The following is a 12,235-nucleotide window of genomic DNA, read 5'->3' on the forward strand; positions in this document are numbered from 1 at the left end:
TTCAGCACTACTTCATTAAGCACAAAATTAGTTGTTCAAATTTAGCAGACTGTAAGTATACTGGATTAGTATAGTAAAAGTACAACTGCAGGGTATTTTATAGTACATATGCAAATTTATTTGTTGTATACTGAGCATGAAATAAATGTATTTCAAATACATTTTATTATATTTATTTTTCACTTGGGTTGTTTCATCAGTAATTTTGTTGACAAGACTAGCGACTCTCATGATAAATCAGGTTAGTGATTAGCTTTATGTATAATTAGTCTTACTGAGATTTTTATCATCATCTAACTGGCATTGTTACACCAAAAGCATGCTAATGTGTAGCAAAGCACACACTCAAATATACGTCTAGCTCCTTGTACTGTGATGCATTGAGCTTATTTTCTGGTGCCCCCTGCCCTGATAGCTTTTGTCCCAAGACTTAGACACAGTGGAAGTATCGAGACAATTAAGGTAACTAGTCCAGTGCCTCAGAGAGGCTTAATAAATCACATTCAGCTCTCAGGGCTTATAAGAGCCAGCAGGTTGCTGGAAATTATGTGAGTGATTGGATGGGTTTGGCTAGTTGTTTGACATGGCCTTAGACTGCCAGAGAGAAGCCAGCGAGACCCTGCTTTATAAACATGAACAGGAAAGGCACATAAGGTCTGCTGTGGATCTAGGGCTACTGTATTTATGACAGGGTTTTGTAAACAAAGGTCCTGCTATGAACTAAATCGTTATTTCATTAATCACATTAGGATAACTCCCAAACATGAAGAATTTACCTTGTATCTTGCTAACCATTTTTAATAGCGTTTATAAATAAGTCAAAAAGATTATATAATGCATGACCGATCATTCATGCTACCATTTTAAGGTTTGGGATCAGTTTTTAAAAAAGTTAATACTTTTATTCAAAGACACATTCAAGTGTTCAAAATTGACAGTAAAGGGATTTATGTTTATTAATGTAAATTAGTCAACGTATTAGAATGATTTTGCAAGGATCTTGTGACACTGAAGACTGGAGTAATGGCTACTGAAAATGCAGGAATTATTTTAATAATATTTCACAATATTGCTGTTTTTACTGTATTTTTGTTAACATTAATGCATTAAATATTATGAACAGTCAACAAAAAGTTTTTATAGCATTGGTTATTTCCTTTTTTTTTTATTTATTTTTTTTTTATAAAAAGTGAATAAAGTAGTATTTATTGTTAGTTTGTATACAACTTCCAGTGTTAAAAATGTATAGGATTAACATTAAGATGGGCAAATGCTGTAAAAGAATTGTAACATGATGTAAACTATCACTCTAAACTACTGACATAACGCTAATATATTTTAATGTGCCAGACTGATAATAAATTCCTAATGATTTACACTGAAGCCATATCTAGAAACCAGAATAGCATAGAGACTTGGGGTTGGGCGCTTCTGGTTTAGGCTGGTAAACAACCACAAAGCACTAAAAAATACTTAGTTGGACAAATTTCCTTTTTCCGTAACAGAACCCAAGCAGCTGCTCTGAAATTAACAAGGTATACCAGTTATGATTGTGGTATGGATGCCATAACTTAATCTACTTGGCCTTTGCCAGAGATCCCCTATTAATAAGAAATGTATCATTTTACAAAGCCCCTGGGGTGTTAAAAGAAAAGTCATTCACTTAATACTTCCTTTCAGTGCTGGAAGCAGTTTTCGTGCTCTCCCTTAAACCCCTAATCCTTCTGCCGCCACAACTAACGCCTTGGGAAAAAACCATCAACACAGACTAAATAGGGATGTTATACAGTGTGACATTTCCCAGGTGCAGGATGGATAGAGAAGACAAGCCTCTCTTTTCTTTTTTTCCCCTCCTGAGCATTTAACTGTTGCATACTGCTGCACACTGATGTGTGACATTAAGTCAAGAAAGGCCTCACTAGGTTGTTCAAAAATGGGAACAAATTGCATGCTACCAGGATCGGTTGACTCCACTGGTGGCTCCCGCTCTGCCTGCGGCTTCCCAGGGTTCAAGGCAGCTTGGAGATCTGGTGTAGAGCGGTTTGCATGGTGCTGTGTAGTTAGGCACCTTGCCAGGCCATTCTGCTGGAATTTCCTGTCTGAAATGACTCCCTCCTGCTCGCTCCCCTCTTGTTCCTGGAGCAAGACAGAAAAGCCTTTTTAATTACACTGCTGCTGCCTGGCCTCTCAGGATATTATTATTGTTCTTGAGTGCTTCCTCTAAAGATGAGCTACTTTCAGTACAAAGCCGCCTGTCTCGCGGCTCCGTTCGGACATGAAAAGTGAATGTTTTTTCTCTACTTTGAGTACCCGTTGATAATGTGTACCACCTGCTATTGTCTTTAAAAGGACATCAAACCACAATCTAATCCTGACCTGCAACAGAACGTGGATGTCTGGTTCTCACCAGGTCCTGACAGGATGTTTTGTATATTTTAGGAATTATAATAGGGCACTGAAACAATAATACTTTCCGTAACCGAAATTGGTGCTTACTACTTAAAAGGATTAATAGATGGATATTTTCTTTATTGTATTGCAATGTTTTTTTATTATTATTTATGAGGGGGAGGAGGGTATTTATAAGTTTTATTTAAGAGTTTAATAAATTATTTTTGTTTTAATTTAAAAGCTTTCATACACAATTTGTTTTGTTTCAGGAATATACTTATTTTACAGCTCAAAAGTTGTTAACACTTTAGTATAGGGACCAATTTCACAATGAACTAGTTGTTTATTAGTGTGTTATCATCATATTGGCTGTTTATTAGTGCTTATAAAGCACATATTCTGCATGACCATTTCTACATCCCTAATCCTACACAAATTAATACCTAAATTTAACAACTACCTTACTAACTATTAAGTAGCAGCAAATTAGGAGTTTGAGGCAAAAGTCTTATGGTTAATGGTTTATAGCAAGAATTTGACCTTAAAGTGTGTCCCAAAAGTCTACATTTATTAATTTCACAAGTAATGTGGCACATTTGAATGTAATGATATTAACTGGAGAATGCATAATGAGGCCCATTTTGACCCCACATGTTGTGAAATATTTATAAAATAAAATAATCTGGTTTTACTTTAATCCATCTATTTAACTTGTTGTTTGGTTTGGTTCGACTTGATTTGGTCTGTATTTTGTTAAAGATTTTCCTGTGTATTAAAGTATTGAATTTGTTGAATTAGCCAAGACAACATCATGAATGGAAAACATTGAATCTGTAATTTTTTAAAGAATGAAACATCTAAAGGTTTTTTTGTTCAAGTTTCTATTAAAACATTCTTAAATGTAAAGATTTTCTTGAATACGCTCTAGTCTGTTTCGGGATGAAAATTTATGCATAAGCCCCTTGACTTTTTGACCACTTGCTCGATACTGGTGGGAGCATACTATATCATGTTGTTCTTTATAGGAAACAGAGTGGGTCAAACCATACAATCACACCTGTGTAGTGTGTACCCTCTTGAGTGCTAGACCTTAGCCCTCCTTTTGGCCCAAGAACAATGGAGCTGTCTGGGTGATGGAATAAGCCCCTCTCAGGCCGTCCCTGCCTCTACATCCTCATGAGGCCTTGTCCACACTCGAGTCACAGTTACTGTATCCCAGATTAAGTCTTTAAATTAATGTCTGTTCAGCTGTTGTGTTTGGAGAGCTTGCATATGACGATTGGTCTTTTACAGTATATTTATGAATTATAAAATGAAGCGTTTTAGCTCATATATGAGTCTCCACACTTTACAGCACCAGTTCCCATCATTCTTAAACACACAGGAATTCCACGAGTTTCCAAAGGCTTACTCAAGCGCTGACGTGCTGTGCACTTGGCCAAAGCATCAATGAATATGTTATGTATATGCATGCTTATCCTCCTACATGCAAACCCTCATTACGTGGGCCCCTACAAACGGATTTGAGAAATGCCTCTCCATATCCAACTCACCAAGGAAAGGGAGTCCACCTAATTGGCAAGGAAAAATGCACTACTACAGCCTGAAAGTATGCAGTCACTTTGAGCTGTTAAGATGGATTTTAAGCCATCACACAACCAATCCCTCCCTGCATTTGCCGTTGTGAAATAGCCTTCTTACCTGTCAGTTGTAGTTTCCGCAGTGACAGTGATGAAAAGGTTGAGGAGTTGATCATTTCTCCAGGACAAATTCCACTGGAAATACCGACGTTCAAATTGAATGCAAGCTCAAGTACAATAACATGCACTGTTTTTTGTAAAGCTTTGGTTTCAGAAATGTGCTTATTTTTGCAACAAAAAAAAAAAATAGATATAGATATGCATTATATTTTTTTTAAATTAGCATATACAGGTCCTTTTAAATAAATTAGCATATTGTGATAAAGTTCATTATTTTCTGTAATGTACTGATAAACATTAGACTTTCATATATTTTAGATTCATTACAACACAACTGAAGTAGTTCAAGCCTTTTATTGTTTTAATATTGATGATTTTGGCATACAGCTCATGAAAACCCAAAATTCCTATCTCAAAAAATTAGCATATCATGAAAAGGTTCTCTAAACGAGCTATTAACCTAATCATCTGAATCAACTAATTAACTCTAAACACCTGCAAAAGATTCCTGAGGCTTTTAAAAACTCCCAGCCTGGTTCATTACTCAAAACCGCAATCATGGGTAAGACTGCCGATCTGACTGCTGTCCAGAAGGCCATCATTGACACCCTCAAGCAAGAGGGTAAGACACAGAAAGAAATTTCTGAATGAATAGGCTGTTCCCAGAGTGCTGTATCAAGGCACCTCAGTGGGAAGTCTGTGGGAAGGAAAAAGTGTGGCAGAAAACGCAGCACAACGAGAAGAGGTGACCGGACCCTGAGGAAGATTGTGGAGAAGGACCGATTCCAGACCTTGGGGGACCTGCGGAAGCAGTGGACTGAGTCTGGAGTAGAAACATCCAGAGCCACCGTGTACAGGCGTGTGCAGGAAATGGGCTACAGGTGCCGCATTCCCCAGGTCAAGCCACTTTTGAACCAGAAACAGCGGCAGAAGCGCCTGACCTGGGCTACAGAGAAGCAGCACTGGACTGTTGCTCAGTGGTCCAAAGTACCTTTTTCGGATGAAAGCAAATTTTGCATGTCATTCGGAAATCAAGGTGCCAGAGTCTGGAGGAAGACTGGGGAGAGGGAAATGCCAAAATGCCTGAAGTTCAGTGTCCACAGTCAGTGATGCTGGTGTTGGTCCACTGTGTTTTATCAAGGGCAGGGTCAATGCAGCTAGCTATCAGGAGATTTTGGAGCACTTCATGCTTCCATCTGCTGAAAAGCTTTATGGAGATGAAGATTTCATTTTTCAGCACGACCTGGCACCTGCTCACAGTGCCAAAACCACTGGTAAATGGTTTACTGACCATGGTATTACTGTGCTCAATTGGCCTGCCAACTCTCCTGACCTGAACCCCATAGAGAATCTGTGGGATATTGTGAAGAGAAAGTTGAGAGATGCAAGACCCAACACTCTGGATGAGCTTAAGGCCGCTATCGAAGCATCCTGGGCCTCCATAACACCTCAGCAGTGCCACAGGCTGATTGCCTCCATGCCACGCCGCATTGAAGCAGTCATTTCTGCAAAAGGATTCCCGACCAAGTATTGAGTGCATAACTGAACATAATTATTTGAAGGTTTACTTTTTTTTTGTATTAAAAACACTTTTCTTTTATTGGTTGGATGAAATATGCTAATTTTTTGAGATAGGAATTTTGGGTTTTCATGAGCTGTATGCCAAAATCATCAATATTAAAACAATAAAAGGCTTGAAATACTTCAGTTGTGTTGTAATGAATCTAAAATATATGAAAGTCTAATGTTTATCAGTACATTACAGAAAATAATGAACTTTATCACAATATGCTAATTATTTGAAAAGGACCCTGTGTATGTATGTATATATATATATATATATATATGAAGTTCTGTTTTATAAGAGTCATTTAGTTATTTGGGGGTTTTTTTCTATCTTCATAACTTCATTTCCTAACAGACAACTTTCCTACATGCATACAAAAAACCTTTCTTATGATTCAAAAAACCATGACAAGTAGGCATGTTAAAATTTTTGACCGTTACTGCCTTCATTTCCTGTTATCTGCCTATAATAAATAATAAGCAGAATTTACACAGAAACAAGTTTATCTGCTATTTGTAGGTGAATGAAGTGCAGGCTTTGTGCTGGAACATTGTGCGCAAAAGCTCAACAACTTCCTAGTGAATTCAACCCATATTGTTTGACATGTTCCTTAGTCTTGAATCAGAATAATGCATGCTTGAGAGCCACAGTGATGATTTGAGTGAGAGTGGTAGCTCTGGAATGCTGACTCATACAAGTCTCCTCCTGATGGGCCCCTGAGAGGCCCCTGCGGCCCTTCCCCACCTTCATCTACCCTCATCTCCTCACAGGTAGAGATTATAATCTGAGGGCTTGAGTACCCCCATAGTCTCTGTTCTCAGGTCAAGCCTGACTCACTGGTGCACATGATGCCCAAGAATTTTAATATAGGCAAGGAATGGGCACAGACAGACACACACAGGAGATGAGATGAGTCCATCCAAAAATAGCCTTAGGAGCTCATTAAGAGCAAATAGTAATAATAAATAAAAGATGCAGACAGTATACGCTATTTAGTGCTTACTCAAAGATCTATAACCACCACCTTAAGTAAGTTCCACTCATTAATGAAAGCATGTTGGTTTTTTACAAGACCCCCTTAAAGCAATCAACCTTTTTATAACAGGAAGAGCATGTTTTGGCCCTCTTTTTTAGCCCAGACAAATAAAAACTGATCATGAGAAACTGTAATCCACTCATTGCACATGTAAGACCACTAATATTGAGGAACCGTTGGTAAGTTTTCAATTAGCTTGGAGATGAGAGGGCCAGACTGTGGCTCAGTTATGAAATCTAGTATAAATCTGCCTTGTTGCCAACTGTGTGTCATACATAGAGTTTGGCATTTGCCCGTTGTTAAGCTAACAACCCTGTACTCTAATATGCTTCAAAATTGTGAACAAGTACATTTTGAAGAAGAATTTGTTCCAGGACACTAATTTTATGTATTTCTTTTTATTCCTTTTTCTCTTTCTGTGGTATTATTGTGTAAAATGATTATGTAATGTGGCTTGAATCATGGTTATTATAACTAAAATTAAAATCATAAAAAATACCTTAATATGTTAACTGAAATGTATTGTATTTCAGCTAGTTGACAAAAACATTTCACATTTAATTCAACTTGTTGCACTAAAACTGAAATAAAATTAATCAAAAACTATAAAGACATTAAAAAAATTAAAAATAGCAAGACAAAACAAATTTAGTAAAACTATAAAATATAAAAATAAATACATAAAACTAAATTTTTTATTAAAATAATATTCATTTTATTTTTTTGGAATAGCGCCTTTGCACAAAACAGCCTTCTTCTGTTGTATTATAGCCTCTGTTGACAAGTTTGTCTTTCTTCTCTTCTGTCTTTGACTCCATAGCTCCTCACTTATTCTCAACCTTCCACACGCCGATACCGATCGACATGCGCCACCATGAGGGGAGGTACCATTACGAGCCACATCCTCTGCACCCCATACATGGGTAAGTTTGTTAGCCACTTCAACATTAATTTTCCTCTCTTTGCACTGATGGAATCAACATTAATCAAGCACAACCTGTTGAGTCATCTTCAGTATGAAGCACACAGATTCAGAGCATGCCGTTGTCAGGTCTTGTCCAGTGCATCTGTTTGTCTTCTGACAGAAAAACTTGTTCAGCTCTAGCTGTAGATGTGCAGTACATGGGGAGCAAACGTCCAAGTAGTGAGGAACAAATGCCAATGATTCAGTCAGTTTCATATCACAGACAAAATGTGTGTTTAATACAAAGCTGATGGCATGTTAGCATCTCATCCTTGTAGTATTTTATAGTTTTGGACAACATCTGTAAGCCTGACATTTACTGAAACTGCTTTGGCAGGTTTTGTCTTTTAAACCTGGAAATAATAAGTCCAAGGATGTAAAAAAAAAAAAAAAAAGAAGAAAAACTACACAAAGTGAAAGAAACAAGACAAAAAATAAAAAAAAATTGTCCGTTTTTATGTTGATTATGGTTGTAATAGGAAAAAATATAAATATGATTTTAATATTATATATATAAAAATAGAAAATATGATAATTTTCATATATATACAAAGACATGTATTTGCATTTAAAATCACAGATTGGATAGCGATACATACTGCGAGCCCAGCAACACAAGAACAATTTATCCCAAGAGCCGAAACAGTCCGAAAAAGAGAATTCCTGCTGTCTCTCTATGTGTACTCTGGCTCCTTTGATTAATGTGACTTGTCCTTGACAGAGGCCCCCTAATTCATCAAGACCTTGATTTAGATGTCCTTTTCACTGCCTGTGTCCAATTCACCTAATTACATGTATATTGCACAGCAAATTAAGCACATTGTTATCTTTTGGAGGTGGATGGCAAGGGTCTGATTTAGGGATTGGACCCTATAGAATGATTCATGATACATGTAAAAGGAGTTTTAAGAGGTTTTCAAAGGTAAATATTTGCAAAAATACCTCTGCATCGGTGGTAATGTTTTTTCAGTGTTTCTTTCAGTATGTTACATCACTATGCCAGTAGGTAGCGACTCACTCATTCATTCATTAATTCAACCCTTTTGTTCAAACACGCCGACTCATTCAGAACAAAACAAGTGAATCTCTTAAAAAAGTGATTCATTGAATGATTCTCTTAACCAATTTGTTCAAACAAACTGATTGATTGAAGACAGAAACAAGTGACTGTCTTGAAGAGTGATTATTTGAATGATTCTCTTAACTGATGCGTTCAAACACACTGATTCACCATTACAGGATCATTGCAATGTGTTGCTTGGAGACGTAGGTGGAACATAAATACAATGCCAGGATTTTTTTCTAAAATTAACTTTATAATTTATTGAATTGTTGTATAACAGTGGCAATTGTTTGACTTGTGGCCTGCAGATTAAAATAGCGGTGTCTGTATATTCAAATATGCTCAAACACATTTGCCAAAGAACCTTCCATAGCAATGAAAACTCTCCCTGCAAGCGTAAATAGGAAAGAGTTAACAAATCTTGAAGATGAATGTCTAAATGTTTGTAGAGTATTTCAGCATGTAAACAGAGCAATTAGCATCTAGAATTTAGCTTTCCTTTCCCAGAACCTCAGTGACAGCAGAGTGAATGAGAAAAACACATCCTCCCTTATTCACTCACTAGCATTTTTCTTTTTAGAAAACAGTTTCAGATTGCAGTGGTATAGAGAACCACCCAACATTTTTTCAAACCAATGTACTAACAGAAGTTGTCCAACTTAGTGTTTCTGTTGTGAGGGGAATTTTTGCGCATATCTTTTGGTTTATGTGATGGTAATTTGAGATTTTACTCTCATGCTTGGTTCATAGGTTTGCATATTTAAGTAAGGTTTGGACATGCAGTACCGACTGGAGAGCATGCCTCAAGTTCGGAAAAGGTTCCCACGACTCCCAGTGGCAGTTAACTACAGTCTCTGTGGGATATGATGTGATTCAAATAAATCCAAACACCTGACCAGGAACACTGTTAAGATGTGTTATACTGATATTCTCTTTGGAGTCAGCAGGGAATGTGCGTATTCTGGATATTTCCACAGAAACTGCTTAATGAAAGCACATATTAAAAGAATTTCAAATGGGCAGGTATTATATGGGCAGGTATTACCCATGGTGCAACGATGGAAGACTGCTAAAATGACAGGTAGCTATTAAGAAGAAGCTCTCTAAATGCACCATGACATGCCCTGTCTATGACTAAGGTCTCTTTAACCGTTCAAGTACCATCTTGTCAGAGAGAGGGCGTAACCGCAAGACCTCAGTTATCATGCTTGTCAGTAGGGGCCCTCTTTTTCTTATCCCTTGACAGGTTATTGAGGGTTCAAACACCCTGAGCAGTTTGTCTGATTTATTTATACATTGACATGTTGTCTTGTCAATTTTGCCTGTCTGGCAATCACTGAGAAATGTGGGAATGTACCCAAAACTGGGTTAATTATGTTTTTGTATGTTTAGGAGTTGTCTCTTGCCGTTGTTGACATACTTTCCCATAGTAGTACAATTATGGTGGGAAAACCATTGTAAATATTCCTGCATTATAAATGTATGTTTTGTTTTTAATGAACCGTTTTTAATTGACATCTGTTGATCTTCAGATTGGGACACTGAAACCAGTGGTCACTATAATTACAACCATGCTGACATTTTCTGTGGCGATGCCATCTGTTGTGATAGTCTTGTCAATGGTCAAGATGGCAACCAAAAGCACATGCTTGTATGGCCACAGAAAACACATCTTTGCTGGCAGTTTGCAAAATCATAGCACTATTGCAGGCAAATATTAATTTTGAGCACTTGCTCCAGTCTCCCCCACCCCCACCCCCCTCCTTTCCACAAATGGGGGGGAGGATTTGGTGGTTTGTGTATGGCGAGTCTGTTTTCTTTCAGCTCCTCAAGAACAGAGACGTCTTTATGGCTATCCGTTCAAGGAGGCTGATGGCAGAAAATTGGCAACAGGACAAGCCTGGTAGTCTGCAGGCGTTTACTGGAAACTGAGCACGACTCAGGCTGGGTGCAGGTTGGCCTCCGAACAGAGATGGTATAAATGAGAGACTGAGATGAAGCCAGACTGTGCCAAGCATAATGCATCTGATACCCACCGTTCAGATCGTCACTGTAGGCTTTGCTCACATCTCATTAAAGGTACAAAAAACTGTTTATCCATTTTTTAAAAATGCATGTATTAAAGCAATGGTTTCAAATTCTGTCATCATTTACTCAGCCTCATGTCATTAAACCTATATTCTTCTGTGCAATTGCAAAAGGAGATGTTAAGCAGAAAGTGAATGGTAATCAGGACTGTAAAACTACAAACATGACAAAAAACACCAAGGCAATATTTTCTTTTCAGAATCTCTTCGGAATTGCTTTGTGTGATAAACGGACACAAATTAAGTTATTTCCTAAAAAAAAAAAACACAAAATAACCAATGTCGTTCCTCATCACCGTCAATCATCACCGTCAACCTAGTATATTTGAAAACTCTGTTCCTCACACGAAGCTATTGCACTGCTCAAAAATATTTAGAATATAGTCATTCTAACTACTTCTATCATAGCTGAATGGTGCTTTTAGTCTGTTTTTGCAGCTGGTCACCATTTACTTTCAGCAAGATTCAACTTTCTGCTAAACATCTTGGTTTAGAAAAAACATGACGGTGAGGGGATGATGACAGAACTGTTACCTTAAGTATTTGGCACATAACTAAATACATTTTGATGGAGGCAATCTGTAATCCTCTTCATTCACATGTCAAACAAATCTAAATAACATACACTTTCATAAAAGAACCATCCCCCTTTCATTGAGGCGAAAGCTTTTTTTCCTTTCCTGTACGGTCTAATTTTCCTTGAAACAAAATTAATGTGTAGCTATAGTTGTAGCCTGCTTGCCATCAAATCCCCAGAAGAACTAACCATCCCCCCCGCAATTTGCAGCCCGTGTGCAGAACACACCCTTGTGGAACGCAGGCTCTGATTCATATGCATGGTCATTTCCTCTCCCAGTGGAAAGTAAAGTAGTATGGGGACATAGACGGGTCTGCTTTATTTAACACTGTCTGACATATCCCCTCTGTGTTCAAGAGCGCTCCATTTAGGGACTCAACTGCAACAAAAGAGCTCTCTGGGATGCTGAGTTATGATTGGTCAGTCACAGCATTAGCCAATCAGAATCAGTTTGACGTCATGGTCCAGATCACATTTTTTGGGTTTATTTACAATAATTTCTATTTCTTTAAAGGACCTTTGTGTAGCTTTGAGATTATGGTGATAGCGATGCCAAGGTCATGGGTTCGATTCCCAAGGAATTCATTAATTGAAAAAAAATTACTGCTTGAATACAATGTAAGTTGCTTTGGTTAAAAGCATCTGATATGCCAAATCCATAAATGTAAAAGTGGGTCATCATATTCTGTTCCTGCTCTCATCCAGGTGTTCAACCACTGTACACTAACATGAAGTTCATGGGTTCTATTCCCAAGGAGTTCATGAATTATAAGAATGGTATAGATTGAATGTAATGTAAGTCACATTGGATAAAAGCATCTGCCAAATGCGTACATGTACTAGTAGGACA

The 12,235-nt window shown here is 37.6% G+C and overlaps 1 protein-coding gene across 4 annotated transcripts in view; it reads left to right on the top strand.

Annotated features, from left to right (window-relative positions):
• Positions 1-12,235, top strand: part of LOC306877384 (zinc finger protein GLI2-like) — an 87,644-nt gene that overhangs the window by 43,811 nt on the left and 31,598 nt on the right. For 3 of the 4 annotated variants that reach the window (XM_079429143.1, XM_079429144.1, XM_079429145.1), the window contains exon 3: positions 7,515-7,617. In XM_079429143.1, the coding sequence (XP_079285269.1) occupies positions 7,515-7,617 (103 nt within the window). Of the gene's footprint in view, positions 1-7,514; positions 7,618-10,139; positions 10,801-12,235 lie in introns of those variants that run through there. The other variant, XM_079429146.1, reaches the window with a different exon arrangement.

This window comes from Barbus barbus (assembly GCF_936440315.1).
Source record: "Barbus barbus genome assembly, chromosome: 11".
Lineage (NCBI taxonomy): Eukaryota > Metazoa > Chordata > Actinopteri > Cypriniformes > Cyprinidae > Barbus > Barbus barbus.